The sequence below is a fragment of the Musca autumnalis genome, unplaced genomic scaffold (assembly GCF_047663935.1).
Source record: "Musca autumnalis isolate F117 unplaced genomic scaffold, ASM4766393v1 scaffold_4, whole genome shotgun sequence".
NCBI lineage: Eukaryota > Metazoa > Arthropoda > Insecta > Diptera > Muscidae > Musca > Musca autumnalis.
In genome coordinates this window covers 248,365,655-248,383,943 of record NW_027411977.1, presented here as the reverse complement: position 1 = coordinate 248,383,943, position 18,289 = coordinate 248,365,655, and the positions used below count along the sequence as shown (strand labels likewise).

Genomic DNA, 18,289 nt, shown 5'->3' with positions numbered 1-18,289 from the left:
TCATACCAGTTGTCAAAATGCGTTGTTGTCAATGAAATCACATACAAAATAGTTGCGTCTTTTTACTTTTTCAGACACCATACAATTCATATGGAAGCAGATTACAACTTTTGCTACTTTTGCCGGATTTACCACTTTCAAAAGTAAAGGAACAGACCAAGTATTTAGTAAAGTTTAGCAAGGTAACAGTTGATTATGGAAGAAAAACTAACTCTAATGGCCCCGGCACATACGGTGCGTAGAGCGTCGCGTTACAACAACCACATGAAAACTTTAAGAACAAACTTGGCATCACTTACACTTTTTTCATGTGGTTGTTGTTCTCAACGCGCGACTCGACGCACAACGGACCGTATGTATTTGGCCCATAAAGCAACGAAAACGTTCTTCAATTTTAAGCAAAAAAATAAAAAAATAAGTAATATATTAATAAAATAATCAATAAATATAGCTGAATCGCAATATTTATAGTATTTTTCAACAAAAATCAGATAAACATTGAGCAGCTGACCATTAGCAGATGATTATAAAACAGCTGATCGAACTTGTTAATAGGCCTGTTCGATAAGTTCGCAAGTAAAAAATATTTGCACGTTCTTGCAAGTTATTCTCAGTTCTCTTTTACTGAACAAGTTTGTTATCGAACAGCATTTTGTAAAAGCTTTTACAGATTTGTACCATGGTACAATAATTTGGAAGGTAGGTCAGGTTCGAACAAATTGTGAAAAACAAGGCCTGGGTATATTTGCTTATTCTGTCAGAATTGCCATAACTAAATATGCAACAGGTTGTAGCGTTTATTTGATATTTTGGATCACTACCTAAAAAACGCGAAAAATGAATTGGAGGCTATTTTTTCTTTACAGAGTCAGCTTCTCTATATGTTCAAAAGTTTGTTTCATCACAATGTTGTAATAAATATAAATAATAAATGTTGTAATAGCAATTTTCATTTCGACTGAACTTTAATATGTATAAAATATTTTGTCATATTTTTCAAAACCATACACGTACATACATAATTTATGTATACTGATTTGAAAGAATAAGCAAACCAATAGAAAAAAATTGTAATCAGCTGTTTGCTATGATCTACCTTGTAATGATTCTACCATGATTTGTACAAACTTTTGAGTTATCGTACATACCTAATGTTCCTGGGAAAATTTGTCCCAATTTACATTAGGCGAGTTTACTTGCGGCAATTGTCAGTTTGTAGGTGAGAGAGGGTGCTGAGAGGCAAAGGGTTACCATATGCCTCACCTCTCTCTCCTACAAAATGACAATTGCCGCAAGTAAACTCGCCCAATGTAAATTGGGACTTTCAGCAACTTTTAGCAATAGGTCTGTCTGGTTACTTTCCCAGCAAGAATTGTCCAGCAAGAACTTTCTCAGAGAGTAATGGGCCAAATACATACGGTCCGTTTTGCGACCCGTTGAGCGTTGAAAACAACAACCACATGAAAAATATGTAAGTGATACCAAGTTTGTTCTCGAAGTTTTCATGTGGTTGTTGTAACACAACGCTCAACGGACCGTATGTGCCGCGGCCTTAAAGAGTTTTTATTCTCTTTTGCTAGAAAATTGTAAAAAGTAAACAGACACCTTCCCAGCAAAAGCCGGCAAGCAATCAGCTGACTTGCCAAAACAGAGAAATTTGTCCGCTAATAAAGAAAGCAAAAATGTTGTATTTTATTTGAAATAAAAAGGAAAATGACCACTTTTAGACTTTGCAACTTTGTTCTCCGAAAAAAAACAATACAATTAGGATTGCAATAATATAATAATTATAATATAATAATTATAACAGAATAATTAAAAACAGCTGATTGATCCCAGCAAAAAGTTTGCATCCGCGGATGCAGTTAAATCACTAGAACAATTGTCGCTGGAGTACATATGAATTTTACAAGAGAGCGCGCAGCTAGGATGCACTCCATTCTGATTCCACGGCACACAGCTAGAATGCACTCCATTTTCGATCCAAATCAAAGCCTTTGATGTAGTGTTTTGAATTGAATTTAAATGCAGTCTAAAGATGCTATAAAATGAACCCATTGCAAATATCCCAAAATAAATAAAATACATTGCTTATTCGTGTAAACAATAATATTAACTTTATTACACTAATACAAATTATAAAAACTCTCCATTAAATTTGATCATAACTGAGTTTACTTCCTCTGCTCTGCTTTTTGTGACACCGCAACTGATATTGCTTCATCATCCAAATGGTTTTTCATTTTTCCTCCAACTCCAGTTCAGATTTCCAAAAAAACTCTAACTCCACTTCAAAAATATTTTGCGTCTCGTGAATTACAGCAATGTTCGTATCTTTAGTTTGTATATCTTTATTTTTTTTTAAACAAATTCTTATCATTTTATGCTTGGTTTACATTTACGAAATCCACTCGATTTCAACTGTCAAATCCATAGGTTAAACGTCAAATGAAATCCAGATGAGATTTCAGTTGACGTTTGAGCTATGGAATTGACAGTTGAAATCGAGTGGATTTCGTAAATGTAAACTTAGCATAAGTAAAGGAACACAGCTCTTGCAATCAACTCTATTCATTCAGTTAGTCACAACGTATTTACCATATTAGACGTAATGTAAGGTAATGTTGTCGATATCAAACAATTTATCGTACAACTGCAAAATACCTGAAGATTTGTTTAAAATTTTCAAAAAAGATAATGGATGGATCACGTTGAAGTATTTGATATACGGATAATTTCTTGAAGAAGAAGTGCTACACATTCTGACTAACGTATCAGATAAAACAGGATATGAACGTTACGTTGCTACGTTTGCAATAATCGCCACATGAACAGCTGTTTCATCATTTCTGTCTGTTGTCGTCTACAGGGTTGTCGTTCTCAGTAGTTGCAACAGTCAAATTATTAAATGAAATAGTTTTAAATTCCTTTACTGTCCCCTCTATTAAGAGCTAAATGACTATAATTTTTCATTCCCTGTGCTAGCCTTTGGTACCACATCGACTAATGTGTTCCATCCAATCTATATATTTTTGAGTTGTTTATTGCACAAAAAAAAAACAAAATCTCCTAACTGAAAGAAGAAAATGGAACCAGGGCAACACTGCTTACCCAACGTCATAAAAAATTTTTCGCATTCCTTTCATAAAAGTTGTGTTGTTGCGAAAAGAAATCTAGAATTTAGTAAATATTTGTATTTATAAGCAATATATTTTTTATTTCCAACTAAAATTCTGGAAATAATTCGCGTATCGTATTGAAAAACGGAAAAGTAATGGAGTAATGTCGTAAAAAAGTACGCAGTAAAAGATAAATAAAATGAAAGCATTCGTAGCTGGAATGGAATTTGTTGTAATTGTTTTGAATTTATAGGTAGGTAATTGTTGCTGGCTATTTGGGTTTGCTAGTGCTCTGCTGTGTAATGGTACTGTGTTGTTCATAATTTGTGTCGTACGTTGGTGACCTCGAAAGTAAATAAAGTGATTTGTCAATCCATTCTCCTTTGAAATGCCGGTAATAAAAAGGAACATATTTTTGTAATTTTTTAGAAAGCTGTTGATACTTTGGAATGCTTATATGCGAACCTATTGTGTTAATATTTACCCCAAAAAAACATCTTTGTAGCTTTAATCTAATTCTCCTATTATCTTATGTTTGATTTGTATTCATCATCATCCTCCACAAAATCTGGTACTCTGTATTCTTGTGTGTATGTTTGTTATTGCTTGGTTTTTGTTTGCCCCAAACCTGTCCAAACCTCATCGTGCTTCTTACTTCTTCGCCCCACTAACTTCGTTTCGTATCCATCCATGCAAGCAAAAAAGAAAAAAAAATACTCGCAAACATCGTAATGTTCGCATCTCGTCCACACACACTCCAAAAGTCCAAAAGTAAGCAGTTTTTAAAACAGCTGCCTGACTTGTAGAAATGACTAACAGAACCACCACCACCAACCATCATCAGCACCAGCATTACCAACACCAACAACAACAAGTTTTTACCATATGGTTGTATAGAGCTGATGACTTGCTCTGCAACCTAACCTGGTCCCTCTAACTCCTCGGCCTAAGGCTTTGACTGAACCACGAACTGTATCTTTTACGTCTGGGGTATGTTATTTGGCTATGTGTGTTTGTGTATTTAACAGATTTGCCGATTTGCCACTCTTGGTTTTGGTGCTTTCTTCAAGTGTGGAGTGTGGTGCTGTTGTTCCATTACTGCTGGTTGCTGTTGTTGGTGTGACGTTTGCCGGTTTTGCTTGCTGCCATTTTTAAGTTTCTTTCGTCTGTTTTCTTGTTGTATTTCGTCGATTTTGTATACTTTTTTGTTGGACTTTTTGTTGTTTCTGTGTTCAGTTGCATCCCAGCGATACTATTAAATGAATACACAGCCCCAACACAAGTAGGAGCACCACCAACAAACGACCAACAGTAAGCAAGTTGCCCAACAAATAATTAAATGTACATCGAGGCATTACTTAAATGTTGGCTCAAAACAAAACTTTTAAATAATTTAACTAGCACAAATATTGTCCAACCAAGAAATCAAGCATAATAATCACAAATTTTATTGTCTTCTTTTTCAGGTCATTTTGCCAAATTGGAATCATTGTTTTTGTGTTATTGCCGCCTCTACCAATCAAGCAACCAACCATTCGAGCTTTAAGAGTGTGTGGTTATTGTTTTTTTTTTTGCTGCCGTGTTTTTGTGTCTGAATCTTAAGTGAAACATTGTGAAATTTCACCAATTAATTTGCATTTGATCAGTAGTTTTAAAATCGGCACTAAAAACAAAAACGAATTTCAGAATAAAACTCAGTATGAGTTTGAATTTGGAATCGCTGTGAATTGCTGCAAGAAAACCGAAGAATTTAATTTAAAATAAAATTACGCGCGTTATTTAAAAGATTTCTGTGCTATAGCAAAACTCAAGTGAAATTAAAATATTATTTTTTTATTTTTGCCGTTGTTACTGTTTGCCACCTCCCACCCACTTAAAATTGTGAAAATATATACTAAAAATTGATAAAAAGGAAATACACGACAAATGCTCAGTAACTAGCAGACATTTTGACGACAACGGCATAAGGCAAGACAAATAAAAAAAAAAAACGAATTCAACACAACAATATCTGTTTTATCAACGCCACCCGCCGTCACCAGCACCAACAACAAAACCAACCAACAAAAACTCGTTTATGTGCAACGACAAATACAATTGTTAAATAATAAAAAAAAATAGATTAGAAGAAATTGTGAAAGTGTCTTAATAACAATACTGAATAAGTAAATCATACAATATTAACACAAATTGTGTAAAAAAATAAAACCATATAAACCACATAAAGATCGCTTGCCCACCGCAACCAGCAACAATATGGAATCAGCCTTGGATGTTTTATCACGTGCGGCAACTATGGTACAGCAGGACAATGCAAATGGTAAGAAAGATTTCTTAATATATGCATCACATCAAACTTTTATGACAACTAGTGACTTGCCCAAAACATTATTATTAACTGATGAAATGTGTGTTTTCAACCACAAAGCCCCTCCACCCAAAAAAAGGAAAGATTTATTACTGCTGATTATTGACATTGTAAGCCTAAAAGCATGCAACACTTTATTTAAAATTTATTTTGTATATTTGGAGGAAAAAAATAACGGTTATGCAATTTTATAATTTCATTTATGACAATTTTTTATTAAAACTTTTGAAAACCTTGTACAAATTTCGTTTTTGTTGTGAAATGTCATTATTTGAATTTATCTTCACAAATCTATCAAAATAATAAAGCTATTAGAGGCAAGACATTCATTCAAAAAGCATGGACATGGACCTTCGAATCAGTGTACTATAGCAGAATATGGAGAAGACAGTCGTAAATTCGTTAAAAAGTGTGGTATTGTCTAGCCTAGAAAATTGGAGGGAAGGTCTGTGACCAGAATTTATATTTCGATATGATTCCACACTTTGAGCTTTGTTCATTGATCTATATCGCATTTGCAGCGATTCTAAAATATAAAACAGTGCAAAAAGACCAGGTTGTATTGAGCATGTATGACTTAATTGACAGCAGATCTTTCCATCCACTTTTAAAATCTTTACTCCAGAGAGGGAAGGAAAATGTTCCTTTACAAATAAATATTTAATAAATGAATTGTCCGATTCTCTGCTTCGCTCGGACACTTTTGTTTTACTGTATTCATCCTGGGTCTATAGAAGCACACTTTCTTAGAGAAAGGGTCTATAGCAGCACCCTTTCTTAGAGAAAGGGTCTATAGCAGCACCCTTTCTTAAAGAAAGGGTCTATGGAAGCACCATTTCTTAGAGAAAACGTCTATAGAAGCACCCTTTCTTCGAGAAAGGGTCTATAGAAGCAGCCGTTCTTCGAGAAAGGTTCTAAAGAAGCACCTTTTCTTAGAGAGAGAGGGTCTGTAGAAAAACTCTTTCTCACAGTAAGGGTCTATATAATCATACTTTCTTAGAGAAAGGGTCTATAGAAGTACCCTTTCTTAATGAAAGGGTCCATAGAAGCATCCATTCTTAGATAAAGGGTCTATAGAAGCACCCTTTCTTAGAGAGGGGCTTTATAGAAGCACCCTTTCTTAGAGAGGGGTTCTATAGGAGCACCCTTTCTTAGTGAGGAGGTCTAAAGAAGCACCCTTTCTTAGAGAAAACGTCTATCGAAACACTCTTTTTTAGAGAAAGGGTCTATAGAAGCACCCTTTCTTAGAGAAAGGGTCTATAGAAGCACCCTTTCTTAGAGAGGGGCTCTATAAAAGCACCCTTTCTTAGAGAGGGGTTCTATAGGAGCACCCTTTCTTAGTGAGGGGGTCTAAAGAAGCACCCTTTCTTAGAGAAAGCGTCTATATAAACACTCTTTTTTAGAGAAAGGGTCTATAGAAGCAGCCTTTCTTCGAGAAAAGTTCTATAGAAGCACCCTATCTTAGAGAAAGCATCTATAGAAACACCCTTTCTTAAAGAAAGGATCTATAGAAGCACCCTCTCTTAGAGAGCGGTTCTATAGGAGCACCCTTTCCTAGTGGGTGGCTCTAAAGAAGCACCCTTTCATAGAGAGAGGGTCTAAAGAAGTACCCTTTCTTAGAGAGGGGGTCTAAAGAAACACCCTTTCTTAGAGAGGGGGTCTAAAGAAACACCATTTCTTAGAGAAAGGGTCTATAGAAGCACCCTTTCTTAGAGAAAGGGTCTATGGAAGCACCCTTTCTTAGAGAAAGGGTCTAACGAAGCGACCTTTCTTAAAGAAAGAGTCTATAGACGCACCCTTTCTTAAAGAAAGAGTATATAGACGCACCCTTTCTTAAAGAAAGGGTCTATATACGCACCCTTTCGTAAAGAAAGGGTCAAAGACGCATCTTTTCTTAAAGAAAGGGTCTATAGAAGCACCCTTTTTAAAAGAAAGAAACTGTAAAAGCATCCTTTCTTAGAGAAAGGGAGTATAGAAGCACCTTATTTCGAGAAATGGTCTATAGAAGCACCTTTCTTCGAGAAATGGTCTATAGAAGCATCCTTGCTTCGTGAAAAAGACTATAGAAGCAGCCTTTCTTTGAGAAAGGGTCTATAGAAGCACTCTATCTTCGATAAAGGGTCTATAGAAACACCCTTTCTTCAAGAAAGTGTCTATAGAAGCACCCTTTCTTCGAGAAAGGCTCTATAGAAGTACCATTTCTTCGAGAAAGGGTCTATAGAAGCACCCTTCCTTCGATAAAGGGTACATAGAAGCACCTTTTCTTAGAGAAAGGGGCTATGGGATCACCCTTTCTTAGAGAGGGGTTCTATAGGAGCACCCTTTCTTAGTGAGGAGGTCTAAAGAAGCACCCTTTCTTAGAGAAAGCGTCTATAGAAGCACCATTTCTTAGAGAAAACGTCTATAGAAGCACCCTTTCTTCGAGAAAGGGTCTATAGAAGCAGCCGTTCTTCGAGAAAGGTTCTATAGAAGCACCTTTTCTTAGAGAGAGAGGGTCTGTAGAAAAACTCTTTCTCACAGTAAGGGTCTATATAATCATACTTTCTTAGAGAAAGGGTCTATAGAAGTACCCTTTCTTAATGAAAGGGTCCATAGAAGCACCCATTCTTAGATAAAGGGTCTATAGAAGCACCCTTTCTTAGAGAGGGGCTTTATAGAAGCACCCTTTCTTAGAGAGGGGGTCTATAGGAGCACCCTATCTTAGTGAGCGGGCCTAAAGAAGCGCCCTTTCTTAGAGAAGGGTCTAAAGAAGTACCCTTTCTTAAAGAGGGGGTCTAAAGAAGCACCCTTTCTTAGAGAGGGGGTATAAAGAAACACCCTTTCTTAAAGAAAGGGTCTATGGAAGCACCCTTTCTTAGAAAAAGGGTCTATGGAAGCACCCTTTCTTAGAAAAAGGGTCTATGGAAGCACCCTTTCTTAGAAAAAGGGTCTAAAGAAGCACCCCTTCTTAAATAAAGGGCCTAAAGAAGCAACTTTCTTAAATAAAGGGTCTATAGAAGCACCCTTTCTTAAAGAAAGGGTCTATAGAAGAAGCCTTTCTTAAAAAAGGGTCTATAGAAGCAGCCTTTCTTAGAGAAAGGGTCTATAGAAGCAGCCTTTCTTAGAGAAATGGTCTACAGAAGCACCCTTTCTTAGAGAAAGGGTCTATGGAAAGACCCTTTCGTAGAGAAAGGGACTATAGAAGTACCCCTTTCGTAGAGAAAGGGTCTATGGAAACACCATTTCGTAGAGAAATAGTCTATAGAAGCACCCTTTCTTAAAGAAAGGGTCTATGGAAGCACCCTTTCTTAGATAAAGGGTCTATAGAAGCACCCTTTCTTAGATAAAGGGTCTATAGAAGCACCCTTTCTTAGATAAAGGGTCTATAGAAGAACCCTTTCTTAAAGAAAGGGTCTATAGAAGCACCCTTTTTTAGAGAAAGGGTCTATGGAAACACCCTTTCGTAGAGAAATGGTCTATAAGAAGCACCCTTTCTTAGAGAATGGGTCTATAGCAGCACCCTCTATTAGAGAAAGGGTCTATGGAACCACCCTTTCTTCGAGAAAAGTTCTATAGAAGAACCTTTTCCTAGAGAAAGGGTCTATAGCAGCACCACCCTCTATTAGAAAAAGGGTCTATGGAACCACCCTTTCTTCGAGAAAAGTTATATAGAAGAACCCTTTCTTAGAGAAAGCGTCTATAGAAACACCCTTTTTTAGAGAAAGCGTCTATAGAAACACCCTTTTTTAGAGAAAGGGTCTATAAAAGCACCCTTTCTTAGAGAAAGGTTCTATAGAAGCACCTTTTCTTAGAGAAAGGGGATATGGGATCACCCTTTCTTATAGAGGGGCTCTATAGAAGCACCCTTTCTTAGAGAAAGCGTCTATCGAAACACTCTTTTTTAGAGAAAGGGTCTATAGAAGCACCCTTTCTTGAGAAAGGGTCTATAGAAGCACCCTTTCTTAGAGAAAGCGTCTATAGAAGCACCCTTTCTTAGAGAAAGCGTCTATAGAAACACCCTTTCTTAAAGAAAGGATCTATAGAAGCACCCTCTCTTAGAGAGGGGTTCTATAGAAGCACCCTCTCTTAGAGAGGGGTTCTATAGAAGCACCCTCTCTTAGAGAGGGGTTCTATAGGAGCACCCTTTCCTAGTGGGTGGCTCTAAAGAAGTACCCTTTCTTAGAGAGGGGGTCTAAAGAAACACCCTTTCTTAGAGAGGGGGTCTAAAGAAACACCATTTCTTAGAGAAAGGGTCTATAGAAGCACCCTTTCGAGAAAGGCTGTATAGAAGCACCATAGCTTCCATAAAGGCTCTATAGAAGCACCATAGCTTCGAGAAAGGCTCTATAGAAGCACCATAGCTTCGAGAAAGGACCTATAGAAGCACCCGTTCTTAGAGAAAACGTCTATAGAAGCAGCCTTTCTTCGAGAAAGGGTCTACAGAAGCACCCTTTCTTAGAGAAAGGGTCTACAGAAACACCCTTTCTTAGAGAAAGGGTCTATAGAAGCACCCTTTCTTTCTTATAGTAGAACCTTTTCTTACAGAAAGGGTCTATTGTAGCACACTTTCTTTCTTATAGAAAGGGTCTTTGGAAGAAACCTTTCTTGGAGAAATTGGTTTCAAGTGCTTCCTAAAAAACTCTGCTGCTTTCCTGAAGCAAGAAGATTTAAACTTTCATTGTTTTAACTTCACCTGTATGTTCCTTCCGGAACTTTATTGCATATAAAAGTTATACATCTATGTGTATCCAATTACTAAATTCTATGGTTTCTTATAAATTTCTAAACGTGACCCTCCATATTAAAACAATTTCACAAAGATACTACCATAACACCGGCAAAGCACCATGAAATATTCAAATTTCATTAAATATCTTTGAAAATGTACCTGGAAAGTTTTGTCATTGACTGTAACAACACACAATTCTAATTAAAGATAGGTAAGAAAAAAGACCCCAACAACCGGAAGCAAGGTGAATTCACATTTGACACCATACTTGTGTTCAGTCATTTGAAATATTTTAATTCTTGAAAACAAAAAAGAAAACGTTGGCCAACAATGAAAATATTTCCTAGTAGCACAACAACAACAACCAACAGCTGGTGGTATGACATTACCCTGACGTAGGGTAAGGGAGTTGGACGACAAATGACAGAACATAGACAAGTGAGTTTGTTGGACCTTTTACTGTTGCCATAATTATGGTTTAATTAAGCGTAAACAGCCCAACATTTCTAAGAACATCCATTTCTTGGTCTTGGGTTGTTACATACATATGTACGTAATACCTATCTACTTTGCTGAATGTGATTATAATGATGGGTATTCATGTAATAAGATATTTTTTTCTTTCATTCGGATTTTTAATAGTTTTAGCAGCAGTGTTATGTCTAGGGGGGGGGTTTAATTCACATTTTATTCAGTTTTATTGCCTGCCTGTCTGAGTGTTAACAGTTTGTTTTGTTTCTCAATTTTATTTTAGTTAAGGAATTTGTTTTTGTTTTGAAAGAATTTATATTTCATTCTTGAGAAATTCTTGTGTTAATTCCCCCAATGTATTTGATGTGCCAATATTGGCGACTCTGTGGCGGGGGAGGGGGTAATGGAGACGTATTTGTTGAAAATAAAATTAATTTCTTTTATATAGCCATTCATTATGGCTGAAATTGTTTTCAAGAAAATTTAATATTCAAACAAAAAGACGAAACCAAAATAAAATAAAATGACAGATGAATTTCAAAAATAAATAAAATTCTTCAAAAATTAACATACCAAATGGACATCTACAAAATATTTACGTCTACTTGAAATATTCATACATTCATACAAACATTCGCCAAATATTTTTTTTCTTTATACAGTATTTTGGAAAGGAAAATTGAATGCATTGTGGATTGTTTCTTATTTTATTTTTTAATTTTTTTTTTGTAAGCTGTAGTGATTCTTTTCAACTAAATTTATTTTTTTCAAACCATTTTTATCAGAAGTTTTTATTTTGTTGCAGAATCTTGGACAATTTTCATTTTATTTTCTTAACCACTGTCTACGCCAAGTAGCCCCAATTGTGGATGTTTTCATACCCACCAAAGTGGGCGTTAAGTAGGCCCACAAACAAATGAAATATTTTGCTGTGCAAAAAACAAGAAAACGGAACCAATAATACAAAATAATAAGTTATAAGCTTGTTTGCGTGTATATTTTTGAAATTCTTATGGCCAAATAACAATTTTGACAATAGACAAATGGTTTTATTAAAATTGTTTTAAAAATATACAGTGGGTCAACAGAAATATTCTTATAACTTTACACGTTTAACTATGTACCAGAAGATAGCTTTTCCAAAAGGAAAGTTCATCGGAGATCAGTTTTCTTATAGAAAGGTTAATCGGAGAAGAATTTTCCTTCAGTAAAGTTTATCGGATATGATTTTTTTCTGTAGAAAAGTTTATCGGATATGACTTTTTCTGTAAGAAAGTTCATGGGAGATTACTTTTTCCCATAGGAAAGATAATCAGAGAAGTCTTTTCTCATAGAAAAATTCGTCGCATATGAGGAATATGATCGGAGGTGACATTTTCCATAGAAAAGTTTATCGGAGATGACTCTTCTCATAGAAAAGTTCACAGGGAATCCCTTTCCTATAGAAAAAAAAATCATCGGTGATGATTTTTCCTATAGAAAAGATGATCCAAGATGATTTTCTCTATAGAAAATTTAATCGAAGATGACTTTTCCTATAGAAAATTTCATCGAAGATGACTTTTCCTATAGAAAAGTTCATCGAAGATGACTTTTCCTATAGAAAAGTTCATCGAAGATGACTTTTCCTATAGAAAAGTTCATCGAAGATGACTTTTCCTATAGAAAAGTTCATCGAAGATGACTTTTCCTATAGAAAAGTTCATCGAAGATGACTTTTCCTATAGAAAAGTTCATCGAAGATGACTTTTCCTATAGAAAAGTTCATCGAAGATGACTTTTCCTATAGAAAAGTTCATCGAAGATGACTTTTCCTATAGAAAAGTTCATCGAAGATGACTTTTCCTATAGAAAAGTTCATCGAAGATGACTTTTCCTATAGAAAAGTTCATCGAAGATGACTTTTCCTATAGAAAAGTTCATCGAAGATGACTTTTCCTATAGAAAAGTTCATCGAAGATGACTTTTCCTATAGAAAAGTGCATCGAAGATGACTTTTCCTATAGAAAAGTTCATCGCAGATGACTTTTCCTATAGAAAAGTGCATCGAAGATGACTTTTCCCATAGAAAAGCTCATCGAAGGTGACTTTTCCCATAGAAAAGCTCATCGAAGTTGACTTTTCCTGTAGAAAAGTTCATCGAAGATGACTTTTCCTATAGAAAAGTGCATCGAAGATGACTTTTTCTATAGAAAAGTGCATTGAAGATGACTTTTCCTATAGAAAAGTTCATCGAAGATGACTTTTCCTATAAAGAAGTTAATCGAAGTTGACTTTTCCTATAGAAAAGTTCATAGAAGATGACTTTGCCCATAGAAAAGTTCATACAAGATGACTTTTCCCATAGAAAAGTTCATCGAAGATGACTTTTCCTACAGAAAATTTCATCGAAGATGACTTTTCCTATAGAAAAGTTCATCGAAGATGACTTTTCCTATAAAGAAGTTCATCGAAGTTGACTTTTCCTATAGAAAAGTTCATCGAAGATGACTTTTCCTATAGAAAAGTTCATCGAAGATGACTTTTCCTATAGAAAAGTTCATCGAAGATGACTTTTCCTATAGAAAAGTTCATCGAAGATGACTTTTCCTATAGAAAAGTTCATCGAAGATGACTTTTCCTAGAGAAAAGTTCATCGAAGATGACTTTTCCTATAGAAAAGTTCATCGAAGATGACTTTTCCTATAGAAAAGTTCATCGAAGATGACTTTTCCTATAGAAAAGTTCATCGAAGATGACTTTTCCTATAGAAAAGTTCATCGAAGATGACTTTTCCTATAGAAAAGTTCATCGAAGATGCCTTTCCTATAGAAAAGTTCAACTAAGATGACTTTGCCTTTAGAAAAGTTCATCGAAGATGACTTTTCCTTTAGAAAAGTTCATAGAAGATGACTTTTCCCATAGAAAAGTTCATCGAAGATGACTTTTTCTACAGAAAATTTCATCGAAGACGACTTTTCCTACAGAAAATTTCATCGAAGATGACTTTTCCTATAAAGAAGTTCATCGAAGTTGACTTTTCCTATAGAAAAGTTCATCGAAGATGACTTTTCCCATAGAAAAGTTCATCGAAGATGACTTTTCCTAGAGAAAAGTTCATCGAAGATGACTTTTCCTATAGAAAGTTCATCGAATATGACTTTTCCTATAGAAAAGTTCATCGAAGATGACTTTTCCTATAGAAAAGTTCATCGAAGATGCCTTTCCTATAGAAAAGTTCAACTAAGATGACTTTGCCTTTAGAAAAGTTCATCGAAGATGACTTTTCCTTTAGAAAAGTTCATAGAAGATGACTTTTCCCATAGAAAAGTTCATCGAAGATGACTTTTCCTACAGAAAATTTCATCGAAGACGACTTTTCCTACAGAAAATTTCATCGAAGATGACTTTTCCTATAAAGAAGTTCATCGAAGTTGACTTTTCCTATAGAAAAGTTCATCGAAGATGACTTTTCCCATAGAAAAGTTCATCGAAGATGACTTTTCCTAGAGAAAAGTTCATCGAAGATGACTTTTCCTATAGAAAAGTTCATCGAAGATGACTTTTCCTATAGAAAAGTTCATCGAAGATGCCTTTCCTATAGAAAAGTTCAACTAAGATGACTTTGCCTTTAGAAAAGTTCATCGAAGATGACTTTTCCTTTAGAAAAGTTCATAGAAGATGACTTTTCCCATAGAAAAGTTCATCGAAGATGACTTTTCCCATAGAAAAGTTCATCGAAGATGACTTTTCCTACAGAAAATTTCATCGAAGACGACTTTTCCTACAGAAAATTTCATCGAAGATGACTTTTCCTATAAAGAAGTTCATCGAAGTTGACTTTTCCTATAGAAAAGTTCATCGAAGATGACTTTTCCTATAGAAAAGTTCATCGAAGATGACTTTTCCTAGAGAAAAGTTCATTGAAGATGACTTTTCCTATAGAAAAGTTCATCGAAGATGACTTTTCCTATAGAAAAGTTCATCGAAGATGACTTTTCCTATAGAAAAGTTCATCGAAGATGACTTTTCCTATAGAAACGTTCATCGTAGATGACTTTTCCTATAGAAAAGTTCATCGATGATGACCTTTCCTATAGAAAAGTTCATCGAAGATGACTTCTTTTCCTATAGAAAAGTTTATAGAAGATGACTTTTCCTATAGAAAAGTTCATCGAAGATGACTTTTCCTATAGAAAAGTTCATTGAAGATGACTTTTCCTATAGAAAAGTTCATTGAAGATGACTTTTCCTATAGAAAAGTTCATCGAAGATGACTTTTCCTATAGAAAAGTTCATCGAAGATGACTTTTCCTATAGAAAAGTTGGTCGAAGATGACTTTTCCTATAAAAAAAAGTTCATCGAAGATGACTTTTCCTATAAAAAAGTTCATCGAAGTTGACTTTTCCTATAGAAAAGTTCATCGAAAATTACTTTTCCTATAGAAAAGTTCATCGAAGATGATTTTTCCTATAGAAAAGTTCATCGAAGATGACTTTTCCTACAGAAAAGTTCATCGAAGATGACTTCTTTTCCTATAGAAAAGTTCATCGATGATGACTTCTTTTCCTATAGAAAAGTTCATCGATGATGACTTTTCCTATAGAGAAGTTCATCGAAGATGACTTTTCCTATAGAAAAGTTCATCGAAGATGACTTTTCCTATAGAAAAGTTCATCGAAGATGACTTTTTCTATAGAAACGTTCGTCGTAGATGACTTTTCCTATAGAAAAGTTCATCGATGATGACCTTTCCTATAGAAAAGTTCATCGAAGATGACTTTTCCTATAGAAAAGCTTATCGAAGATGACTTTTCTTTTAGAAAAGTTCATCGAAGATTACTTTACCTATAGAAAAGTTCATGGAAGATGACTTTTCCTATAAAAAAGTTCATCGAAGATTACTTTTCCTATAAAAAAGTTCATCGAAGATAACTTTTCCTATAAAAAAGTTCATCGAAGTTGATTTTTCCTATAGAAAAGTTCATCGAAGTTGACTTTTCCTATGGAAAAGTTCATCGAAGTTGACTTTTCCTATAGGAAAATTCATCGAAGATTACTTTTCCTATAGAAAAGTTCATCGAAGATGGCTTTTCCAATAGAAAAGTTCATCGAAGATGACTTTTCCTATAGAAAAGTTCATCGAAGATGACTTTTCCTATAAAGAAGTTCATCGAAGATGACTTTTCCTATAGAAAAGTTCATCGAAGTTGACTTTTCCTATAAAAAGTTCATCGAAGTTGACTTTTCCTATAGAAAAGTTCATCGAAGTTGACTTTTTCTATAGAAAAGTTCATCGAAGATGACTTTTCCTATAAAAAAGTTCATCGAAGATGACTTTTCCTATAAAAAAGTTCATCGAAGATGACTTTTCCTATAGAAAAGTTCATCGAAGATGACTTTTCCTATAGAAAAGTTCGTCGAAGATGACTTTTCCTATAAAAAAAAAGTTCATCGAAGATGACTTTTCCTATAAAAAAGTTCATCGAGGTTGACTTTTCCTATAGAAAAGTTCATCGAAGATTACTTTTCCTATAGAAAAGTTCATCGAAGATTACTTTTCCTATAGAAAAGTTCATCGAAGATGATTTTTCCTATAGAAAAGTTCATCGAAGATGACTTTTCCTATAAAAAAGTTCATCGAAGATTACTTTTCCTATAAAAATGTTCATCGAAGATGACTTTTCCTATAGAAAAGTTCGTCGAAGATGACTTTTCCTATAAAAAAAAGTTCATCGGAAATTACTTGACGCCTAGCAAAAGGCAGACCGGTATTATCTTCTAAAAGCGTGTTAATATCAGAGTAAAAAAAAAATTATCGGTGGAATGTAAACGCAAGGTAACAAAATCTTCCGTACATTAGTCACAGTCAGAAAAAATATCTTTATGCTTATTCAAAACTCCTTTTGTGGCATTTATTATTCAGTTTATGATAGCCACACACACAATAATTTATGGCATTTTTCCATTCCAATTTTATGGCATATTTTAAATATGATTCATTTTATGTAAGGGGTATTTAGAGCTTATACATACAGTTTAAGGTCACTATGTAAATGAGTGACGTGTGTGTCCCCAACATTCCACAAGTAACGGCATTGACAGATTCTTCTTTCGCTGGCAGTGGTTTGTTTTCTTCAACAAAGAAATTTCCTCCAAATACCTACCAAATGAAAGAATGCAACTTAATACCCATCAAATTCATCCTCATCGCTGGTTCGTAATCTGTCTGTCCACATCGTTTGGAATGCGTATAATTCGGAATTTATTGTGATTTTACATTGTGTCATTAGTAAAGTATGCGCGCGCCTTCTCTACAAATGAGAAAAAAAAAGCGAAATAATGTCCAAAACAAAATGCAACAAAACTTCCGCCAACGCATGTCATTCCATTGGCACAAGACTAGTAAGTTTAAAAATAATAGGGTGAATCGATTTGTTAGTGATTTTTTACTTATTTATAAATTAACACAACATCAATAAACTTAAAATTTATTAAATAAATAAATACTCATTATGTTTAGTTCTCTTTAGTGAATTGAAATTGTTCAAAACGCCCAATTTTTTACTACGGTAAAACTTCTACCGCCACTTGAACTCATCACTAGTCTTCTCTGCCATCCCCTAAAGTAATCAATTTTAACTACATCCCACTTTAAACTTGTTGTTTAAAATTTGAAAACAAATATGAGATTAAGCTTGACTTACCTATAAACAGGAAGAAAAAATTCTAATTAAATGGGAAATGTTTATTATCATTTGAAAGAACATTCTTTCGCATTTATTTTTTAAGTTTATTTCTATCAAATGTTGGCCGCGTCTACGTCTTAAACGGTCTGTTCGAAGAATCTTCATACATTTCAAGTGGCAACTGACGATTGACAAGCGTGATGTTTTGCCCCAGGGCTTAATCGAAGTGGGGTTGTCCGCAAAAACTTTAGACTATACATATCCCCACAGGAAAATGTCCAACGCTGTGATATCACACAATCTTGGTGCCAATCGACCGTCCCAAAACCTGAAATTATCTGCTCATCGAAGTGTTCTCTTAATAAATCCATTGATTGATGACATGTGGGGAAGTGGCGTTGTCTTGTTAAAACCAAATTGTCGCCGAGATTACGAGCTTCATTTCCAGGTATCAAATAGTCTGCAATCATGTTCGCCATTGAAGGTTACGTTCTCACCGATATCAGTTTTGAAGAGATACGGGCTGATGATTTTACAAGAGGACAAACCACACGAAACCGTTGTTTTTTACTGGATGAAGTGACACCTCTTGACTGTGTTTAGGTTGCTTTTAATCCAAATGTGGCTAGTTTCCTTGTTTTCGTACCCATTAAGCCAGAAATAGGCCTCATCGCTGAACAAAATTTGGCTGGAAAAACATTCCTCAAAAAACGTGAATTTTCGTAAAAAATTGAACGATTTGCAAACATTGTTTAGTCGTAAGTCTTTCCACGATGAAATGCCAAACAATTCTCAATAAAAATAATATGTCAGCATGACAAGACTCACAAGTGATCAGTTAAAAAAGGTTATTGAAAAAAGTACCTCTAGTTGGAACACCCATTACTTGGGTAATAGGATATGCAGATATCTGCGTACAGGCTTCCAAAAGTTTTACGCACGTGCTTAGAAGTT

At 34.8% G+C, this 18,289-nt stretch overlaps 1 protein-coding gene across 2 annotated transcripts in view; it reads left to right on the top strand.

Moving 5' to 3' along the window:
• The first annotated feature begins 3,088 nt into the window (after positions 1–3,088).
• The window catches only part of Tgi (Tondu-domain-containing Growth Inhibitor), an 81,968-nt gene continuing 66,767 nt past the window's right edge, over positions 3,089–18,289 (top strand). The window contains exons 1-2 of one of the 2 annotated variants that reach the window (XM_073986310.1): positions 3,089–3,372; positions 4,586–5,439. In XM_073986310.1, coding sequence (XP_073842411.1) covers positions 5,376–5,439 — 64 coding nt within the window. In that variant the 5' untranslated portion in view covers positions 3,089–3,372; positions 4,586–5,375. Of the gene's footprint in view, positions 3,373–4,208; positions 4,431–4,585; positions 5,440–18,289 lie in introns of those variants that run through there. The other variant, XM_073986311.1, reaches the window with a different exon arrangement.